This window comes from Rhea pennata, chromosome 2, assembly GCF_028389875.1.
Source record: "Rhea pennata isolate bPtePen1 chromosome 2, bPtePen1.pri, whole genome shotgun sequence".
Classification (NCBI taxonomy): Eukaryota; Metazoa; Chordata; class Aves; order Rheiformes; family Rheidae; genus Rhea; species Rhea pennata.
In genome coordinates, this window is record NC_084664.1 from 58,737,123 (window position 1) to 58,761,478 (window position 24,356).

The following is a 24,356-nucleotide window of genomic DNA, read 5'->3' on the forward strand; positions in this document are numbered from 1 at the left end:
TCATCTTGGAGCCTGTACAAGTTACCATAATGAAGATAATAAATTTTCTATGAGACTAATTAGACGATCTGAAAAAAAACCTTTCAATTTAAACTCTGATGCTCTTGATGCCTGCTTATTGTATCAAATATTTAGACAATATCCACCTGCATCAACCTCACTGTTTATCATGATTAAAAAACAACTTCTAAGACCATTAACTGCTGTCCTACTAAGTTATATTATTATGGTCATTACCACTTTCATTTAATCTTTTATTAGATGTCAAAGCACTAAATAACTTTTCCTACAGAATCAGAAATAGATCTTAAGGACACAAATCTACCCATAAATAATATAAATGCAACAATGAGTCCCCCCCAAAAAGGGATTATCTCTGTATATAGTAATAGTATTTATTTCTCAGGAAAGACATTCAGAGGTCTGATTAAGTACAGCCTTCCCTCTGCCTCTGTGTACAACCAGTTCCACTTATGAGAAAGGGGCAGAAAACTCCCATTTAGCAGTATTATAGGCCTGCTTTTAAATGACTACACAGGAGGCAGATGAGCTGAGAATCCCACACTTTGGGTTAGCCTGTTTTGAGATGTCCTGAAGAGCAGCCCAAAGACCACTGGAGATGACACAGTGTGATGTAATTGTCTTTAGAGACGTCACTTAGCAAAACCAGAGGAATGAATACCCTGACGACAGTATGGCCCATTCCTTTGGTGGACAATTCACTACTTGATAAATTTTTCCACACATTTTAATACCAGCAGGTAATTTATTCACAGGCATATATGTTTTCAAAAATTGTGTAAAGTTAGGAGGAATAGTCCAATTCTTAACACTGATAACTAGCATCCTAGTAAAATACGGCATTTACTAGGATGAAAGAAAAACTCTCAGTGAAGTGAGTTTCTCCTCAGAGAGAAACTGAAAGTTCTCCTTAAGACTAACGGAGAACTGTATTTTATCGCAAGCAAAACTACCAGCTGCATCCTAGGCTGTTAGACTCATATCCAAGCCCACGTGCCAAACAAGTGTGCACCATCCAGTTGGTGCTGCCAGTCACAAATCAGGCATTTGTGCCTACATGCTAACAAAAAGACACAAGGATTTAGGACTGTTCCCACATTCAGCTTCAGTTCTATGAGCTCTAAAAGGTGAAGTAGACCTGCTGGCATCCAGGCCCTTTTTACTGTAAGATAATTATTCAGAGTTCAGGCTGCAGAATCAAAAAAATAGATTTTTTTTTTCAATGATACTTCTGACATACTTTGGTAAATGGAAGGGCTAAAGTAAGGTAGAAAGACTCTTAACCTTTACAAAATGCTCCAGAATACACATTTCTAGATTTATGTCTATGCTTCAGCTAGCCCAAGTATGACTAGATACAAAAAAATCTCCCTGTCCCTTTCTTAGCCCAGTGAAGTTGGGTAAAACCATTTATAACTGCAGTTTTGAAATTCTCATTCATAATGAAAAAAGGCTAAAATAATTAAAATAATAGAAAATAATAATAAAGCACAGAAGTAAGGAATTAAAACTACAAGCTATTGGTAATCCATGTTTTTGTCTCCTAAATTATTATAACACATTCAGTCACTAAAATCACTCACTCTTTACAGATAACAGACACAGAGTGAAGCAAGCCAATGTATGAAAGTCTGAATCAGCTCATTTACAACGATGGCTGGGAAAAATCTACATTTGGATTGACAACTTGTCCGTGGCCCTGTGCCAAGATCCTGCCTAATACACTTTAGCATGCTGAAATATTAAACCCCACAAGAACTAAAAGAGAAATTCTGATGAGCTCTTAAACAGGGTCATGAACATGATTTCTTCTACAGGTGCTACTGAAAGAAGTGAAAACCTGCAAGAGCTTTTCCAATGTGAACATAGCGAAGAAAGCACATTCCACTCTGATAAAAAATGAGATTGTACATAACTCGGGAGGCACTGCCCCTCTGATCAAAGTCCTCTCAAGTATGTCAGGAATGTTATTAGAGTTCCCAGAACCACCTTGAGATGTATTATGATTACATATATGCATGACAGTGCTGACCACTTAATCCCCTTTCTGTCATATGCAAGTTGAAGAATAAAAATTACACTGATACCCAAGGGTATTTTATAACAGAATATGTAATAAAATAATAAATTTGCAGATGATTTTGGCTTTGCCTTGTGGTATTGCAACATACACAAAGTACTTCCTGGCCTCTCATTCATTACTATTTAATTACAACATAATACCTTTTTTTCAGACTTAATTAACCTTCGAAAGGAGTTTGTGACCTTGGGACCCTTCTGCACACTTGCAATGTGCTGTTAGAATATTACTCTGCCAGGAAACATTTCCTTTTATGCTGAGATTTAATGAAATGCAGAGATTTTTTTATGGGGAGTGCATGAGAGATGACATCCCTGTATGTGGTCACTTAATAAACAAGAGCTACAGCATATCAATTAGAATCATAAATCAATACTAGACTCACACTAAAAGATGCTGCAAGAGAGTTTCCCTAGAAAGATCAATCTCATTACAGTAAACACAGTCATGATGCTCTTTCCTACTTTCACTTTGGGGTAGAAAAGAGGGAGTAAGGAAATGAGGAAGGATTTGCCCATGTAATGCCTACTTAAAATAGCAGAAGCTTAAAGGTCCCACCAAGTGCAATCACAGTGTAGAAGGGAATGGAAAGCAAAATACCAGCACAGTTCCGGTTCCCATCTTTGTCAGAAATTGCTGTCCAATTTGAAACTCTTTGATTCTAAAAGGAAATCAGAGAGCAATAACCTTTTTACAAGATGAGAGACAGAGCCACAGAGCACGCGGGCACATTCACTGCTTTACTGCAAAGCTTAGAATTACGTATCAGTGTTGGCCCCTCGGTGCCAATCAGAGCAGTTGCTTGCAGAGTGTGTGCAGGTTCAGTAATTCACTTGCTAGCAATGTTAACTCTTCAAAACGGATTCCTTATGATCCTGTGAATTCCCTGAGAGTTAATACCTCCATCAATCCACAATGCATCCTCTTCACACAATTCTTTCTTGCACAAAAACACACAAAAGTCACCTTATGCAGTTCTCATTTTTTTTCTAAGTGAAAAGTATCAAAAAGAAGAGCTATTGACATCCCCACATGCCAGTTTCTTAATTAAAAGTATTTGTTGTCACACCTCATAGATGATCTTTTCACAAAAAAATGGCACCAAGCTGTTTACAGGTTCATTCCTTCTCAGCTGTATTTTCTGGGACAGTCTGTCATTCTCTCAACTCTCAAACTACCTTAATGCATACAACTCCAATCTGAGTTGTCACTGGCATTTAACATACCTGCTGCAGCTTATAAAATTAGAAAATACCAGTCTTCCCACAGATACTCCTCGAACTTGCTGAGGCAAATCACACCTTTGTCTTTTCTACTTTAGAGCCCTATCGTGCTTTCTCCTGAGGGAGTAATGGTTGCTCCATGGAGTCATTAGTCTCATTCATTTCAGAGAGTTTTCTCTCTTTCAACTCTATTGTTGAGAACATTTTCGCTCCTTCCACACTGATCTTTTTCTTTGCATCTCATTTCTTTTTGCCCTTCCCTTCCAAGTTCTGTCTTTCCCAGTTTGGGCTTGTGCCAACTGTCACCTAACCTTTTCATCTCCCCTAAACCTCGAGGCAAAAGCCATGCTGACAATGAAACAGAGATGCTCAGTTTGGTTTCATCGGTGCTTAAGGACCGTATGATTTCAAGTAACTTCAGTTCTGCATGGAAGAGATCGCAATCACTGGCACAGTTCTCCACATTCTGGATCATAGTTCCATGTCCAGCAGTCTGAATGATGAAATTAGACTTTAAAATTTACAAAACATTTCACACTATCTGCAGATCAAGTCACTGTACTTCACACTACAAACTAAAATACAAAAATAAAAAAAAACTCCCTTCCAAAATCCTACTGACCTTATACTAAGTAGTTTGAACTATTTAGTACACCTGAACCTGAACTATTTAGTAAACCTGAACATCAATCTCTATTTTACCCTGGAGAAGATGGGAGAATTCTAAATAAGTCATCTTTTATCCATTGTGTCATTGTTTCATACATCAGTCTAAAAATATACTTTTTTTTCTAATCCTCTCCAGTCATTATCAATCTTCTTTACTGACATCTTATCTTATTATCTCTCTCCACAGTAATGGGATAATGGGACCAGAGTCTCAAGCTGCAAATTCCTAATATTGTCTACAGTCAGACAGTCACCTTTCCTTACTCATAGTGCTAATAATGAATAAATGAAAGGGGACAGATATACGATTATCTATTGCTTCTATTATTTTATTTTACATGCCATTCACCTCTTCAACACAGATTAAAATACTTCTAGATACACTGAAGGAGTCGGAGAGCAGGCCACGTGCCCATGGGTACTCTGTCTGATCCAAATTATCCTGTCTCCCCATAATGTGCATACTGTGAACTGGCCACACAGCTGCATTTCAAAACAAAGAGGAAACTTATTCCAGCTTGAATCTCTTAACAACCAGGGCAGGCCATGCAGCTGTTTCACAGTTTCATGGGAGTCAAGCAGCCTGTGTAGGCAGGATATTGCTCAAGAGCTATTAGTTAAAGAAATGATTTATTGCTACAGAATGAATTTCATTCCTGGTGTTATTGCTTCCAAAGACTATGCTAAATACTTTGTGGTGCCCACACAGTGATCAAAATAATTCCGAGCGCAATAAACAAGAGCAAATTTCAACTACTGCCAGTAGTGGCTTCAAATCTGGAATCAGAGCAATAAATGCCCACACGCCATTTACATAGTTAAACAAATGCATTCACACTGCATTTTGCAAAAATGAAAATGTTACCTGCTCTATTCTCCAGAGGAGCTGGTAACAGACTAAGGAGTAAGGAGAGTCTCACTCTCACTCCATCCATTTCGCAGACTGTAGGGACAGCATCATGGTGCTGAAAACACGAGATCCAGCTGCACTGGTTTCCTCGCTCGCAAGCAACACGGAGAAGTGATGCCTCGTATAAAGCACTGATCATATTGCAAGGATTCTGGGCAACGTATGGAGTGTGTGTGACTGTTCAGACATCTAGAGCTTAATACAATTCCTAATTAATCCAACAGAAGATCTTGAATTGACATGAAAGATGACCTGGATCCCTACATGGGAAGCGTAGGCTTGAACTGTTCCTATGTTGTGATATTAATGAAGGAAAATTAAGTAATACTAAAAAGAAAAAAAAACAATTAATTGTGTTAAGAGCTCTGCTGAAGTTGTCTGGAGTCATAGTTTTCCCTCACTCACTAAGCGCATTTCAAAATCCCAAACCAAACCAAAAGATAATTTGTAGCAGAATCAATTTATAGTGTGCCCACTGAGATAATCACTGGTCAAGGGTTCCCCCACCCCCTTAAAATAAACTGAAATTGCAGCCATGGTGAGTTTTATTAATTCTCATGTTAGGTTTGCTCCTAAGCCTTATTTATATGACCTTTTTCTTTACTTTGCAATCGATTTAGTTCAACATTCGCTGCTACTCAGGGGAATAAACCATGAATAAACCAGGAAAACACTCCAAAACCAATAAAAGCTGTGTACTTTTCTGGAATGTATGTCTTCCTTATTCCACTTCAGTATTTTCTTCATCTAGTATGCACATACATACCTATCTGAATTAAAAAGAATTGCTGTAGGATTAATGTATGTATATTCTGAGTATGTATATGATCAGACTGCACCTCATATTAGACAGATATTCTGGTGGTACACTGAACTTCTCATCTAGGCCTTCACCTACTGCTCTCCTTTCTGGTCCCTCTAAAGCTTGTTCTTCAAGCTGTATCTTTGCAGTGCTATCTGTTCTCTGGGTGCTTATATGTAGAAGTGCTTGCAAGAAGACAAGCGTGATGGAAAATATTTGCAATTAAATTACTGCTTGTGGCACTCAGTACGCTCCAAAGAAGCTGGTATCGGAAAATATCTGACTACTTCACTGAGAACTTCTGCCCCAACACACTTTCTTAGCTGAGCTAGTAAGTTAGAACTGAATGATATCCTTAAGCACAGGTCCCAAATTCAGCAGAGGCGTCAAAACAAACATGCAGACTTACTCTAGACTTCAGCTTGCGCTGAAAGTCTCGCCACACAGAGGAACACCACTATACAATCCCACTGTAACCTCATTCACCTCCACTTATTTTAGGGTACCTTGGATCCAATCTACCTTATCAGTTTCACATCCTGCAACACCCCTACTTGCCCCACTTAGTCACTGACACATAGTAAGACATCCTTCTGCTCAACTATTCGGCACGGGCAGGCAATATACTTCTTCTATATAGCTCATACCATTTCCAACAGATTTTGGAACATCACTGCCCCCGTATTTTCACTTGCCATCCAAAAACCATCTTTTCTCTCTAGCTCCAAACTAGGAATTCTCTATATTTCTCTATCATTGATATTCACTGTGGTCTTAGCATATATTAAAATATTTTAAAATAAAGTTGGCTCACGAGCCAGCAACAGCAAATGATCTCATTTTGAAAACACACTAAATCGAGGGAGTTAGGCAATTTTTTTTCATATTTTGCAAAATTAAAACCTAGCGGTCCAGCAGGTAGTACACTGCTCGCAGTGGAGTTTGCATAGATATCTGCTCAATTAAGAGCCTGTTTTTCAAACGAGCTATGAGTTGAAGGAGCACATTTGAGTTTCTCTGAATACAAATGTATCCAAGCTTTTGGTGGTACCATGTTATCAACATGCTTGATCAAATTACTTTTGGTAGTATAACAAAGCTGGCTCTATGATCTCTTGGGACTCTAAGGTTTACCAAAGATTAATCTACATCATCCTCAATTACAGCATTTGTACAGAAGCATGGCAACCTGACCTAGGTCAACTGATTAATCAATACTCAGCTCTTCACAGGGACAGCTTTGCAACTGTTTTTGTAGTTTCTGCTCCGTTACTTGATCTAACCAAAAAAGGCACAGAGTACATTTATCACATAGCTGACTTCTAAATTTTCTCATACTGGCTCAAGAGCTTTTTCCAGAGACTAAATATATATGATTTTAAAAGACAACTTTTCCCATCAGGCAGCCCTAAAGCCTGCTTCCTGACCAACAGACTAACTTCCTGTGACTTCATGCCGCAATTTAGAAGCTATTGTATCACATACCCCTCAGTAGTTAATTTGAGAATTTAAGTACAAGCCTTCTCTTATTCTCATTTATCAATTTTAGTAAGTAGTCTTGGTCATAGTTTGAGGACAAAGTTCCCTGTTCTTGATAGCATTTTCTGTGAAAATAACTGTGATACAAAGCATTTTAAAATGAATAAGCTGAAAGAGGCAATTTGTAAAATGGAAAGACTATCTTGGAATTCAATTAGATTAAAAACAAATCTTACTAGAGGAACCAAGAAAAATAGTTTAAAGAAAAATGGATTAATATTTTAAAGTTTTATTTCTCATTACCTTCTAGAATGCACAAAGTCCCCTTTTCTCAAGCTACTTGCTTCGCTAATAACACTAAATTTAAACAGCTTTCAAGTACACAATGATGTGTTTTCAAAATAAAGGTGCTCATCTGAATGCAAATTGTTCAAGTTAAAATCAAGCTTTCACATATTTATAAAAAGGGAGAAGAGACTACAGGAGAAAGAAAATAGGAAAGAAATCCAAGAGATAAACAGACGCGAGGCAGTTATGTGCCAAAAATCACTCCTAAGTTTACTGAAAGAAAATTTTAGAGACATCTGAATAATTTGTCTAAAGGCGTCACTTGTGTTCAGTCCCAATATATAATATTCTTTAATCCACAGTCATTCAGAAGGGACTATATCCTCTCTCTCCAGGAATTTTCTGGACTACGGAGGGAAAAAGAAAAAAAGAAAAAAAAAAGCTGAAAAAGCGAAGAGTACTATAGCACTTCCAACTCTTCCCTAATTCTCTGAGGGGCAATAGCGCAGATCAGTAAACTTCAAGGTCATTTATTAGCGTTCATTTTAAAGCATTGCTATTGCCTGTATTTCTGTGCTTGCAGACTGAACACCGACCTCTCCTCACATTCCTGTCAATCTTAACGCTGCATCTTTCAAATCTGAGATCACTCTAACCTATTCGGTATAAAGTTCATATTTTAAATATTAAATGACAAATACTACTGCAGCAAAGATCTAGCCTAGCTTGAGGTTTGGAAGACCTTTCTGGTTTGGTCTGTTTTAAACATGGAAAAACTCTTCCTTTACCCCTCAGAAGACACTTGTAGAAAGTACGGCTTCACAAAAGCAAGCATTGCGTGCCTAATCCTTCATTTCTATTGATATTCAGAGATTCAAAAGAAACATATAAGCATACATTTCACCCTAATACTACACAGAAAGTAACTTTCCCTGCATCCCTGGAATTACTCCTTTGGCACGATGAACTGAAACACCATAAAATGCAGAATGCTTTTCTTAGGCCAACTCAGAGTCCTTTCTGAGCTGCTTTTTCCAGTGGTGACTCAATGCACAGATATTTTATCACTAAGAAGTTCTAACTTCTAGCATCAGGGTGGCCATAAATGATTTTTACCATGCCATAAAGCCAGAAATCACCCTGATAGCAATGACATTCCTCTACTTACAGTACACTAGAGGCACAAATGCAGCTATTTGAACAAGCTGAGGCAATACAAACCTTCTGATTGAGAGAACTGGGATTAGCTGAAAGTGTCCCAATATTCTCATCCCCTCAGCCACTTTTTTTTTCCCTATTTTTCCAGAATAACTGTTCTGGACAAAACGTGACCCTTTATTTTCCTGGTTGGCAACTACAACTTGGCTTACAGTGCTCTTATTGAGACAGCATGGTTTTATGGGCAGAGAACCTTGCTGGCAGCCAGGAGACTTGCTTTCTATGTCCAACCTCACATCTGTTTTGTGCTTGCTTGCAAGACATTTCATCTCTCAACATTCTGTCCCAGTCCTTCCTAGTCACGCCTTAACAAGATTAAGGTCACCCCAGAAAAAGTCTCATACTTAGATCTGTGGATTTGGGTAGAATGACAGGACCCTACATGCCTTCTTTGAATATTTTGAGATATCAACTATATAAAAATCCTTGGACTTATGCCAAAATGTGCCGGTACCTAAAGTGCTATTGAGGGTAAAGTCTGTCTTCACCAAGGATCTACTATTCCTTATTAAATACTGCCAAAACTATACCATGGGAAACGGACCTGGCCCTTTTACAGGCTGAACTTTTAACAAAGAAGTATCAGAAACTTTGATGAGACCATGTGAACAAGGGCAGCATTTTACACATGTTCAAGTAGTACTGCCTGTATTTTAAGAGTAACTGACCGAAGATCTGAGGTGATTTGGTAACTCACTGGAAGACTCTGAGCAAGCCTGGAACAGAATATAGAGGTCTCAATTCCCATTTCTCCATTCTAATCAGCAGACATCGTTCTCACTCTTACACTGTATAAAACCTGGTATATCTACCTCTCCCACCTGTGGATTCAGTGATTTCATCTTGAAAATCATATATTCCAAAGATCTATCTAACAGTGTTGGCTTTTTTTCTTCTCTAAAGAGTGCACGGTCCTATGCCAAAGCTTTAACTTATTTCCAGTGTCTCTCAAAACAAAACATTTTCTGAAATAAAAGGAACAAAGCATGTGTGTGCCTGAATACACACATATAGATCAAGGATGAAAAGCTAGCCACTTCGTCACTTCCATCAGAATATGACTCAACTAAGTCTTCTTTCTAATCACAGTCTAACTTTGGGGAGTCACAATAACAGACAATATTGTGATCTCCCCTTATTACTGTTAGTTATAAAAATATTGTTATTATATAATTTCCATCTTGAATAGCAACAGCAGTGGACATGAAAATAAAGAATTACTTCAGCTCAACTGAATTCTGATATATTTATATATATATTTATATCCCATATGTTAGGGGGTTTGTTTGTTTGTTTGTTTGATTGATTTCTAACCAGATGATCACCTGCTGTTTTATTTTCAGGTTGTAGGGATGGTGGAAAAAAGTTTTCTTCTGGTTTACGTTCTGCTTTATGGAATACAGTAGTAAATACAATTAGAAGCACCTCCCAGTAAGCATAGTTGTAAACTAACTTTTACAGATGCTTGCAGCAATCTCTCCTTCAAAATTTGTCTCTACTTTCTGTGATCTGCAGAACACGTAACTTCTGCCCCTATCACAACTCTCTAGTGTTATCAGATCTATGCCTATGTAACTCCCAGATTTTTGATTTATAGCATCTGATGACTAAGTGAAAAGAAATAAATTTCTATAGTGACTTAGTAATTCCAGAAGAATACCTATTTCTGATATGTCTTTATACTGCTGTTTAATATCAAGAGGAACCCAGCAGTAAATCCTTTTCAAACATACCATTTTAACCTCTCATCATTTCTGTGAACATTTGATTCAGGGATCCAATAAGCCTGATACACTTACACAGCTAGCAATGTTATTGCGCTATGGTACTTTTAAGAAATACCTATCTATCCAGGAAACTAATCTTGGCTGAAATTGGGAGCTAAATCTACCAGTATCTCTTGAAGGCTTTTATTATTTCTGAAACAAACTTTGAATTATATTTACAATGTAATACTATTGGAAAAAATATATTTGAAACATAATCAGGTGAAAAAAGTCTAATTAAATTGGTGAAGATTAAAAAAAGCCTATGTGACCTTAATGGCTCTTGATACTGAGAATTTCTCAGCTGCACTACCTAAAATAATCTCATTATGTAACTCCAAATAGACTCATCTTTCCAGTCGGGGGGTGGAGGTGGTTTTGCTTTAATTTTTTATTTTATTTAATTTTTTTGATACTTGGCAGTTTTGTAAAGTAATTCAGGATTGAGTAACGGATCCCAAGTTCAGTGTCTCCTAAAGGAGCAGACTGTGGATAAAGATAGGCTTTCTGAACACTCATATTGCATTCATTGAGATAAACTCAAGATGCTGATTTTGATCTTTAAAAACTTAGGTTTTGAGTCAGACAAAAAAGTCTGATGTAAAAGCTTTCCTAAAGCCATTTGACAAACAAAACACTGCCTTAGCTTTCAACTTCCTTTGCTTTCAGACTGTAATCCTCCATTCAAGGAATTCTTTGCCACCAGCATCTATGGGAAAGCCATTTCAAATAGTTTTGACTTCACAGTTTCAGAGAGGCCATTATTATCTCTCAATTTTTTTAATCATTACAGAAACGTATCCTTCTATCAACATTAATATAGAAAAAATGTAAATATCTCACATACTCCTGAACATATACAATAAGTAGATGTTAAAGACAAGAAAATGCCATTGTACTCTTTTGGTAGGATGAGATTTTTCTTAGCACAGTTACACAGTTTCTGCATCAATGCCCTAATTCTGCCTGCATATTCGATACCCTGAAAAAAAAAAGAAAATCCAGTTCAATCTGAAGTGTTCAAGCAAAGAATTCCTCTCAACCCTACATTAAGCTACATCAATGGCTAATTACTGTCATAAGCACCCTATTTCTAATCTCCAATACAGAACACAGTGAAGTATATACGAATTTCTTATCCTGTGATCCTATTAAGGACTCACTTCTTCCTAAGTAAAATGTTGTTCAGGAAACAAGATAAAAGATCTTATTTTACACATGGGTATTGCTAGCTGTTACCCTGCTGCTTCTATTTTGGTGATCTTGACAATGGGGACTGCAGTTTCTATGATCAGGCAAATTCAGTCTAGATTATAAACAGGCAGCTGAGCTACTAAACCAGAGGAAGACAAAACAGCTGGGGAACTGACACTACTAAACCATACTAATTGCCAAAATATAGACACAAGGTACCAAGGTGCATAGATAAGTTCAACCATGAGTTATCTTTACATCTTTCATGTAAGCAAATATGTAGAAGCTTTTCCTAACATATATTACCCTGGCTTCATTTCCCTGTTCAAAGGTAAGCTTATCACTTGCCTTTCAAGTCAGGGATAATTTATCACTGATCTCAGCAGTGCCTGATTTTACTGTCATCTTTGCAGGCATGTACAGTTTATGCAATTTATTCAACATACTGTCAACCATCACTTTTTTTTTTTTTTAAACCCCCATATAACATCTATGTGGAGCCATGGCTTGAAGAAAAGTAAACATCAAGAAAAAAATTTAGATATACCAGAAACAAGTACAAAATCCATTGAGTTTTAGCTGTAAAAGCACGAAAATGAAGACTTCTATTCTCCACTTCAGCTTTTTAGCACAAAGTATAGTATGTAGAAGAGTTCACTAAGTCCAAGTGAAAGGAGTAACAACACTTTGTACAACCAATATCTTTCACTTGCTCTCCCTAAATGGCTCCACTCCTTGAGGGAGTGGTGGGAGAAATGTTAATGAAGGACATATTTTATGTAGTAAATGTGCATTGCTGAATGAAAGTGCTCCTAAAAAGATGATGTTTTGAGATCCGTGCTTGACATTTAGCCCACATATATGCCAACTGAAAATTTATAAAATTTGTTACTAATATTGAAGACACACTCGTAGAGGTGCCTGAAGTTGCCTCTGCAAGCCTGGCTCAAAGTAGTATTATATACTAGCAACTGCATTTTGATGTAGCACCTACATTCATCTCATGTATGTAGAAAATGCTGCATCAAAATACACAAGCATTTCTCAGCTTCAGTACTACTCTTACATTTTATGTAGCCCACTGGAAAGAACAGAAAGAAACTATATGTGTAGCCTAAGTGTCAGCAACTATATACAGCCCATTTAATGGCAAGACAGACATTATTTTCATGACAGGATCATCCTTCCTCTTCCAGTGCCCATTTTACCCTCTACGGCCTCAACTTCTCAATATTGCAAAACCTGAGTGCACAGTGGATTTGACACCCCTCCGGAAAACAGCATCCAAGACACAGGTATTAATGATTGTTTTTACAAGCGCCAATACAGTAATAGCTTTCAATGCATCTTCCTCTATATACCCCAAAGCTAGTCACACACAAGTTAATCGATGCCTTAAACTTTAATCAAAAAGTGTTGAGAAAGAAGCTGCTGTAGTATGATATAGATGAGCAACAACCTAACTCTTAAGTGGGTAACAATGGTTCACAATGTTTTGAAGAAATATGCAACAGGGTGCGTTATGCAGACAGAAAAAAAAAAAGTACAAACAAAAAGATCAGTAACTCTCCCTTAACTCTAATTGCTGATCATTAGCTGTTAATCAATAACAGTTTAGCAAGAACCCTTATTTTTCAGTGGGAACTGCTGTTAAAAAAGAAAGAATGCAGTGTAAGGAAAATAACCTCTTTGGCTTCCTACAGTCAGTGAGAGAAAAGACTCTTAGAGAGAGCAACAAAGAACAGGAGCCCCTTTCCTCCTGCTTTTCCATCTGCCACAAACGGCTCCCCAGGGAGCGGCTTCTCTAAGGAAAAGTCATCCTGTCCTTTTGGATACTCTCAATAATATTCCAGCTCTAGAAGGCAATTTCTTTTAACACATCATTGAAAATATAGCATGATTTCTCCTCATCAGTAGTTACAAAAAAAAAAAAAAAATCCTTTTTTTTAAAAACAAGAAAAATTGCAATTCAGATTTTTTCAGCTATTTTTTACATAAATTTATGGAAACATCAAAACCAAACACATCTTAAAAACAACAATGCAAAAGCCTATCAGATGAAGATACAAAACATCTTACACACTTCAATTTCATGACCTCAAGCCACATTGCTAGCCCAAGCTGTGCAGTGCTTTCCAGTACAAAGGTGACAGTTGCTTTCATTTGATGGGCATAAGTGAACCAGGCAAGCAAAGAAACAAGTCAAGACACTGATGGAAGGTCTTGAAATCAGAAACCTATCTAGCACTCTCCTTGCAAGCAGATAGCAGGCTGCCCAGATGCAAGAAATGGGTGGACTTCTGAATCTTCCCTTCCCACATTTCATCCAACAGCATAGGCTGTCTTGATGTAAGAAGCAAATTAAAGAACTATTCAGTACTGGTGAACTCTCATGCAGAGAGTCTTGTGCAGCTTTGGGCACAGAACTTCAAGACACATACAGGCTAACTGAAGAGAGGCCAAAAAGAGTCACAAGGAAAAATGGTCTACCAAACAAGCTGGGTCTATTCAGCCTACAGAACAGGAATATGGATATGGGAGAGAAGGCACCCATACTGAAGATTTTTAAGAACAGCCTATGTTCAGATAGGACGTGTCAGAAAAGCAATAGGTTGGTTTGACCCCACCTTGATGGAAAGAGAAAGAGCCTCTCGAGATCAATTCTAGCCTTGTATTTTGCCAGGATGTGGGAATGGATCCTTCAAAATAACAACAACTACTTCCTTATCCTCAGAGGAAGATATCTCTGTAACAGTCCCATATTGTGACCTGTCCTTTTCCCAGACCATTATTATAACTCACTCCCATTCTAAAAGATTCTTCACATTGCCACAGCAGCATAAAGACACTTCACTGTCACAAGAATCAACCACAAAATAACAGTCAAGTTCTTTATTTGTATCTCTGGGATATAATAATCATCCTATATTTAAAGGACTATAGCTTCTAGGTTTTGATACAATACAATTACCTATCAGGGCTTTGAATAAAATCGAGTTTTAAAACAGAGGGTTATGACAGCACTAAAAAAATGATTAACCCGTCAGTATAGTCTGAGCAGACAGTTCTTTAATAATGTTGGACAGGGACCTTAAGGGAAAAAAAATGCTTCAGAGAAGTAAATGAATATTCCTTCCAGCAGAATGATTTCTTTAAAGACAAAAGTCAAAATTACACCCCCACCCCCAACCCTGGAAAGAATCACTTTGAAGGTAAAATACCTACCCAAAGCAATTAAGGTTTGAAACAAGAAGTTAGAGAATAAGAATACTCCAAAGGCTAAGTTGCAAGCCTAAAAAAAATTATTCAGTCAAGGTATAATCATCAGATTTCCCCAGAATTATATTTATTTAATATGAATATAAAGGTGTGCAGAAGAGATAAATGGGTTATTGGAAGGAAAAAAATAGAGTTCTGAAACACTGTTGCTGTTCCATTGCTTCGTATCTCTTCAGAAAGCCTCACCATTATCAAGAACTGCTTGCTGCAAGTCAAACAGATTGCAGTTTGTATTTCAGACTAAGTTGTGAAGGGCTCTGTAAGCATCTACTAGGGAAAGAGAAACAGTAGAAGACACAATAGTACTTAGTAATGCACCCTTAGTAGTGCTTGACAGATTACAGTCAGAGTATCGGTACTCATAAATCTCAGGCACTGAACTTCTTACAGGTGGTAAAGAACAGCGTTTACATGAACTTTTACTTTGCTTTTGAGGACAGAAGGAAACTGAGCTTCCTCTGACCTTCCCCATATATTTGCCACGAGATGAAACAAAATATATGCCAGATTTTGCTCTATAAACAAAAAAAAAGTTCCTAAGTTTGTAATTTCTACCAAATATCTGCCTCTGCCATCTTGCTGCCTTGAGTCAGCTTTATTCATTCATTTGCTTTTATTAAACTATTTACTTACGAATTTTTGCTTAAAGTAACTGAAAATCTTAAAAGGCAGGTACAACAGATAGATCCTTGGTAACCCTTGAATTAAACACCTTTCCATAATTCCACTACAAAAAGGAAAACCATTTGAATGCAACATATTGTGTCAAAATTCTGCATAAGCCCTTTGGGGGAAGAAACATGAGATTTTTCCATTTCAAATGCCATGAGAGAGAGCAAGAAAAGATTCCCCTTTCAGTCCTGTTTCCTTACCTAGAATATATATTTATGCATATAACCACAATACTTGCCTTTAGACATATATGAAACCCTGACACTAATTCAGAAATAATTTAGAAAAAAAAAAAGTGGACTTCCGATTTTACTACCTATCTCACTTCATAAAGCAAGCAGATTTTCTCCAAGGCCTCATGAGATGAACAAAGAGGACATGCTTTATTTCAGCCCCTGGTGAGATACATCAGATGTTACTCTAGTCAGTCCTTGCAAGTGGCATAGCAAATATCTTTCAGAGGCCAAATCAAAGGCATTGCTCTGATGGATGCATAAAATAAAGGTAGATTCACAGCAGTATTATAAACAAGAGAAAAAAGACCAGTGGGCTTCAAGAAAAAAAAAAAAAAAGAAAAGAAAAGGCTACTTGTGTTTTTCTAAAAGCTGTAATTGGGAATAACAATTAAAAGTAATGTGCAGAAGGTATTATATTGCATGCTACTATATTATTCACTTAACTGCCTTCCTACTACCTATTAGGCAAAATGAGATGATGGCAGCAAGTCCTCTGTTATTTTTCTCCCCTTATAAAGAATAACAGTTGCAACAGTTTTCACTGAACAAGCACTTGTTTGAACCCAGTTCTAGTTGATCTTTCTGCTTCACCCAAAATAATCCTTTACACGAAACAAGGCAGTAAGTCCCGTCTTCTGAAGACTTGAGCAGGAGGGAGATTAAAAATAAATTAAAGGAAGCATCAGCCATTCTTTGAGAGGAAAAAACATTAAAAGCTGAAAGGTAATTACAAGCAGGTGAAATTGGCCTTTTCTTGTGACTTGTGCATATGTCCCAAGCACATGTATTTTACTTTCAGATGTTTAAATTTTGTTCATTTCTACAATGTTGTCACGTGACAACAGTTTGTTAAAGTACCATGTACAGAGCAGGCAGTTACTTCAGTAAGCAGATCTTGCTCCTCCATGCTTTACTTTCTTTAAGAGATGACTTTAATGACTTTAGCTTGCTGTTAACATACCTGTCCCAGCTTCCTTCTGTGATGTGATAGAGACGATTAGCACCTCCATCAGCACAAGCTCTCAGAGTAGCTGCAAGTTAAGAAACAGAGTATCAATATATTGGCATTATAAACAAGGAACAGCTCTATGAGTATGTAATTACTGACATTTCTTTGTAAACTTAGTGTCCACGGTAGGAACTCATACCGCTTTTAGCCTTCTACACTTGACTTTGTTTCTTCTCTAACTACACATTTGAATTGGTTTTATCACACTAGTGCACTTTGCTTTCCAAATAGCTTATTTCTATAAGTCAGTTTAAACTGAATGGGAGGGAAGAGGGGAAATATTCAAAACCAGAACAGAGATCCTCCTCCGTGTATGGGCACGCACTTGTCTAAGCAAGTTGGAACTTGCACCTTAAACCTGATAATTCTCTCACACAGGCAAAAAGTTTGTAAAAATGTTTTTGTAATGACTTGTACAAAAACTGAAAGAAAATGTTAGGCCTGACAGTCTCTGTTTTGTCTTTTTCTTTTTTTTTCCCCCTCTTATGATATGAGACTGGTAACTACCACTCCTACTCTGTTCCACAGACTGTTTGAATCATCTGATATAAAGCAAGTGGGTTAAGCTGGAATGTTAAATCTTGCACTATCCTGCTCCAAAAGGAACAAAGCCACAATCAATCTCAATGCTTCCATGTGACTCAGGGACCATAAAGGCCAAGTGCTATTAATTCCAACTGATCTGAGTTGTAGTAACAAGCACAGATGTTCCATTTTATTTTGATCCTTTTATTAGATTTAAGTTAGATTGTAGAAAAGAGAAAAATAACCTAATTCTATGATTACAAAATAATACATAAATAGCTATAAAATATTCATAAGCATCCATATTTATGATCATTTGGCTAGGACACAATTCTGTCATAAGATTCTTAAATATGACAAGCTATTAAAAATTGAAGATGACCATCTTGTCCTAGCAGTCTTTCATCAACTCCGCTCTGAGATGTTCAAGCCTGATAACAGCAGCATGTAGGATGAAAGAAGCAGTGGCAATTACACAAGAGCAGAACACTCTTCTGTGAGCAGGGAGACTGACTGGTAGGTTTGTGAGAGCTGAAAGTCAGAGGGCCTGAGGGGAGGAGGGGAAAGGGAAAATGAAGAGAGACAAAGAAAAGGAACAGCCTGCCAAAGTTTGAGGGAAAATAAAGGTATAAATAATCAGATCAGACACTTTCTGCTGCTAAGAATCCAACTTTCAGCTGCTTTTCTTCAGTGTTTACTTTCAGTGATACAAGTCAATGTTTTTCCTGGTGGCACTCATCAAGTTGGGAAATCTGGCCTCCTACCCTAGCTTAGCCATCACCCTAGTCAGCCTATACACATCCAGACACAGAAGTTCATCTTGCTGCACCTCTGCATCTACCCTCACCTTTTTAGCCATTCCTTCCTATTTAGTTACTGAAGTCTCAGCACAGGCAACATTATTTACCATACAGTCACTATTTGTATAACCCAGCCTCAGCTGAGGCTGCTAGGGACCGTGGAAGAAAAAAAGCAGAGCCCCACAGAAGCTACCAGTTCATCACATACATAGTTGTGGGTACAGCATTTTCTTTCCTGCAGTTTACAAGAATTCGCAGGGAAGGACAGCAAGCGTTAGACTCCGCAGCATCTTTCCCAGCAATACTCATTACAATACTCCTTTCCTCCCTTGTCCATATGTAGGTAGAGCCTGTTACTACCTTTCTCAGTCTCCTCGCTCAGACCACGCTCTGCTCTGTCTCCTTATCCCACTTCCATCGCTCCTTCTAGCTACTACCCAAACCCATACGCACATGTCAAAGCCAAACAGATCTGATCCTGATAGATCTTATTAACTGAGATTTTTTCTTAATCAGGGTAGCTGGCCAGCCATTTACAACACTACCTACTGCTTCAGGGGGTTGCCAGGTTCCTTCCCATCCTAATGAATATAAACATCACAAGACAAGAACATCTTTTTCCCTGTGGTCAACTGGAAGCTTTTAACTTCTCCCACTTGAGGTTATACCTGAAATTAGATTAATGTAACTCCTTTCACCTGGGGATATTTGCTAAATTCTTTTGGGAAGTTCAGCTCACACAGAATTTGGTAACAGTCATTTGCAAGGAGAGCGTGTAATGCCTGTGCTTAAATTAGCTATCTCGACTATCAGTTTGTTCAACAGATGTAAAGCATCCAAGCAAGGCCTAGCACCTACCCAATTACTGCATCTCTTCTTCTTCTTGCTTCAGCTACAAAAGCAATTCATCAGTTCACACTTTTTTTTTTTTATAACGAAAACCAAAAGAAGGCTGCAGAAAAACTATTTTCTAACTTTAGGTACTGAACCTGCTTAACAGAGGCTTTCTCAGCCTAAAGAACCCTAGTTTTTTCTTTGTGAGAATAGTGGTTTCTACATCTGTTCTTCCAAGTTTTAAAGAACTAAGTGGCTTAGAACTTACAAGGAAGAAAGAAGAGAGGAGACACAGAAAAAAAAAGAGATGAAAAAAATCTGTAATTCACCTCAAAATACTTTAAGACTTAATACTAAGTGGGCCTACTACAATTTATGCCTGGCCTAATACTCTAGCTAATCATGTTATTTTAAAAGCACATTATCAAAACACAAACCAATATGAGGATATACTGTGAAAAAAATCAGTCTTCATTCAGTCTTACACACTGAGATCTTTACAAAGCGCTAAAATGGCTTTCCTGAAGGTGTCTGAGTAACAAGTCTCTGACTCTTGTATGCCATTCATACGGGGCAACTATTTGGTATCTCAAATCAAAATAGTTGCCTTATATAACTGGAATTTAAAGTTATCCCTCATATTTATTCTCATCACTTTAGCAGTGCTGTAAAGTTATTTAGGAAAACTATTTATGAGGTACTGATTCTTTACCAGCAAGTTAATAGCTTGCACTCATACGAGCCAAAGCCCCGGGTGCTTTAAGTAACCAGTAGGTAATTAACTGATTGGCTGGAGGCCAGTAAATCATATCATTTCTACAGCTATTAACTAAGCCATGCTTGATAAAAAGTGATGATACATATTACCTGGAAGAACATGTAACATTATTATCTGTAAGCATTTATGGAGATAGTCAGCAATTCTAATCTCACAATTCAGATAGAAAATTCTCTATGAAAAGATAATAAGAACCTATTTTATACAGTACCTTTCATATTAGAGACAAAATTACTTTACAAACAACAATCTGGCCAGAGTGTAACACAGCAACTGTACAGGCAAGTCTCTAGGCATTTCACAATGGCTCACACAAAACCTCATTAATTATTACAGCAGAAACTGAGGGATCTGAACAAGATCAGAGCCTTGTTTTGCTTGGCACCATAAAAATAGCGAGACCTTCTCCCAAGAAGTTTACAACTGAAACTGATGAGACAACAAAAGAGATGGTGAAAAGAGGCACAGAGGGATGAAGCAATACAGAAGCCAGTGGCAAAGTTATCTTCCAGGGTCACTGAAATGGCAGAAAGGGCTTGGGGAGGGAAGAACGTAAACAATTCATCAAAACATGGAAGATGCCATACACACCTCTCCACAAGTTACCATCCCATTACTGGAGGCTTCTTCCCCTCAAATTTGCGAGGTGAGCTGCTTGTGAGAGGACGCTCTCGCTTATTTTAGTCTCAACTACTAAGCTGCTAAGGACATCATTCTAAGGCTTTCAGCTTAGCCTGCCTCCATGAACCAAAACAGATTAGGGGTCGGTCATCCAAGCAGCTTAGCCAGCAGATCTAATGGATCAGGAGGACCGTAAACTCTGGCAAGGATACTGTGACATGCAGTTGGGGCAGTAACTTTTTCAAGCAGCACAGCTGAAAGCAGAGGAGAGAAGTCCTTAGCCAGCCCGCTCAGCTGCAGAGCCCCTAGCTACACTTTCATGCTCTTGCCATCAGAAGAGACGACACTAAGAGCACATGCATCAGCATGCAAGAGCATTGCAGCATTAGCTCCATCTGTGAATCTGCACTCCTTGGAATTATATCAAATTACAACCTTTCCAACCAGAACAATCTGTAATAAGCTTCACCCCTCAGAAATAGCTCTACTTGTCAAATTACCACCTTTTTTTATCTGTCAAATTCATTATTAAGTCCAGTGAGCGATCTCACCCAAAACCCAACTGTTTTGTGCTGCTGAGTGGAAGGGTGCAGAAGGGGGGAACTCAGGGCCAATACCAATGCCAACAATTGTTATCCAAGTTATCAGGAGCAGCAAACGTTCAACCCAGTAGTGTTCAAAATTACCCTGCGAGTAAATACCTTTCAGCCACACCTACGCTGAGGAAGAGGTATGTCAAGAACACATTATGTGCCCATGTTATCTCTGAAAGAGATTGTTTCCAATAAGTATGAATGAATGAATGAACGAACAAATCAAGATCTTTCTAAGTCAGAACTTTCATTTTAAATGGTGTCCCTTTTAATAGGAACCAATGAACTATTTACCTTTAATGTCAGACATGTAAAGGCCAATATTAGGGCTATAAGTGAATACATTTTTACAAAACTATCCTAATGCAATAGAACTAATGAAATAATCGCCTCCTCCAGTAAGCATGAATAACTTCCTGTAACTTTGAAACAGAATACAAACACCATATGAAATAATAAAAGGAAGGTCTTAGCACTTAATTAACTAGTTCTGAAGCTTTTTGCAGAAAAAGGCAAGTATTTTGCCTAGGGTTTAACAGCACTGCACATGGCAGGCAAGGGAAAAGATTCTACAGAACAGATGGAACTCTTGTGGACAGAGTTAGGCACGGGTATAAAAGGGTAAAAGCCAGGAATAAAAGGGAATGTATTTATTCAAAGCATTAACAGCTGCGAAAGATAAGTTCTATTATTCCTTGTAGTTAGCATTTAAAATAACTGTTTTTTCAAACAGATCTTGAAATTACCCCACATTTTTGCCCATATTCTAATTCGTGATGTCTCCCCTAAAACTGTCTTATATTCCCACTATTCTTTTTCTGATCTTAACTGCTTCTAAGTATGCAATCTGCTTCCCTCATCCATTTATTGATTCAGTAACCTGGTAACCATAATTAACCTGCCAGCATAATCTACACAGAGGAGAACTCTGCTTAATTAATGACTTGGCATGCTGGCAGTAATATGTAAGTGATAATATATAGTACATATGCAAAGAATTGCTTGCTTTGCTTGATATATATGGCTAACACCTTTTTGTCTCAGCATTAATAAAAAATACCAGTTACTGGCAACAAAATGTATAAACTGTATTTATGTTCTCTTTTTCCCTTTGTCCTGCAGAAGCTGCAAAAACACACTTCTGAAAAATCCAGAGCTTTGTAGGGCTGCAGACTGCTAGCTAGAGGATATGTTTACATCTCAAACTATTCCCTCCCACTTGTGTGATTCTACCTGTTTAATAAGGACTGTATGCAACTCCTATTACATACCAAATACAGTGCAATGCAGACATCTCTACCTTGGTGCCTCTGCAACTTGGGCAAATCACCTGCCAGTCCTTAGCAGGTTTATGCTTCGCAGTTAGACAGTGGTGCTGCTAAAAGGCTTTCTGACCATTTTAAATAGGTCTATTCTTAAGTTTATTTGTCTAAACTAAAAATGCTTGTCTTGTCATGGGTATTTTATAGTGCAGGAGTGCACAAGGCTGTAAAAAAACATCATTAAGAATGTTACTTGCTCTCAGAATATTCTGCAGTTCCAATTAAATTAGGAAGAGAAATAGTTGCTTTCTAAACTGGTATTATAGGTGCTATCATGCTGCCGTATGTCAACAGCTGCAAAGAGCAGCTGGTCATCGATAGCAGTACTCAGCACTTTCTAGGGTTGAGCCCGTTTTTAGGAATTTCATAAAAAAATAGAAAACACAAATATCAGCAATCTGTTTTTTCTGCCTGTGTGATTTTCAATTTTGCATACATGCTTCCAGCCCAGGAACAAATTTAAATTTTACAAATATTGTAACCAAAACAGTGGCTGCTATTCTCACATTGTCTGTGTACCCAATAAAGGCCCAACATCTACGGACGCCTCACACCTGACTTCTGTACCATCCTGGAGCTGTACCATTCAAAGAACATAAAAGCCCAACACCACAGCTGGCAGCCTGCTTCCAAGTGGAATACATCATGGCTCTTATGGAAAACTACTGCACATCTAGTAAAGATAATTCTGTGTTTCCTACAGAATTGTTGTGCTTCTTTAATCACTCCACCTTGACCTGTAAACATCACAGATCTCAGCTAAGCAGATGCAGGATTAAGCAATTAAATATGAGAATACCAGGAAAAAACCAATGATGATTTAGGAAACACTATTCTTTTCTCAGTGCATTGATTCAGTATCGAGCAAATGCCACAAACACAAGTAGCAACATGTCTTCCTAAAAAGTTCACATAGAAATAAAACAAAGGGGAAATGTAAGCAAACTACTTCTCCCACAAATACTCTCCTGTATTTGGGGACTAAGTTACACAATTATCTCATCTAAGTTATACAATTATCTAACCAAAATCTTGCTTTTAAAAATATATCACATTTCCCAGGGAAAAAAACAAGTTCTCAATGCTCACTTTGGAAAAAAATAGTCTGAGCTTTTTAAAATAAGTTCCTAGGTACCCAAATACTCAACTGCAAGCAAAAAACCTGATTCTACCTAGTAAAAATATCAGGGTAATATGCTCTCAGAGACAGATGCAAGTGAGCAGCCATGTTTCCACTGGACTGAATTTCCGAGCTGTCTTCAGGTACAGTTCCATGCAGAGTTCATTACAATGATTCACACCCAGGCTGCTGGGTTTGAAGCAATTTCTTGTCGGGTGTTAGATTTAATATTCCTACAGTCCTCACTTAGTATATGATTTTCTCTTCTCTTTACTGTCAGTCTTCTCACATTCTGTCAAAATAGCAAGCTTCGCAGCATACCAAGCTTCCTTGCACCCACTGCCACAACAGGCTTGGCAAGCTACAGCAGTGGGAGCAGCCGCCTGTTGCGTCAAGAGTTAAAACCAGGAGGAGAGAAACCAGAAATCACACCAAGTATTTGCTGCCATCACTTAGACTAAAATCAAGGTGACCGTTTTATGACAAGGCCATGTATCTTGCATGCCACTGAGGGGAGAAGCATAAAGGAATTTATTCATTTCCTCTCTTTTACATTCTGTGTTTGAGAATGACAGGTAATCCAATAATGTAATATTTAATCTTTTTTTTTTTTTTTTTTTGTCATGAGTGTATACTTATTATTACCAAGTAACAGTAAAAACACTGATTAGGACAACTAAAAAAATGTTAAAAATGCATTAGAGTGCACAAAGTCCATCCTGACTTTTTTCTTGATAAGCTATTGGTTTTCAGTATCTTAAAAGAATTACTTGTCAAATCAAAGATCCTCATAGGTCGTCAAATCACTGGGAGGTAAGAGGGGAATTCAACTGTACCTTAAAAAGTGCCTTTTTCAGGTTGAGAAGGAACCAAAGCTCTCCACAACCATGTATTTTCACCTTACTGATAGCTGGTCT

The 24,356-nt window shown here is 37.7% G+C and overlaps 1 protein-coding gene across 8 annotated transcripts in view; it reads right to left on the reverse strand.

Annotated features, from left to right (window-relative positions):
* The window catches only part of TPK1 (thiamin pyrophosphokinase 1), a 309,021-nt gene that overhangs the window by 174,467 nt on the left and 110,198 nt on the right, over nt 1-24,356 (reverse strand). For all 8 annotated transcript variants that reach the window (XM_062569597.1, XM_062569603.1, XM_062569598.1 and 5 more), the window contains one exon: nt 16,799-16,868. In XM_062569597.1, coding sequence (XP_062425581.1) covers nt 16,799-16,868 — 70 coding nt within the window. The remainder of the gene's footprint in view (nt 1-16,798; nt 16,869-24,356) is intronic.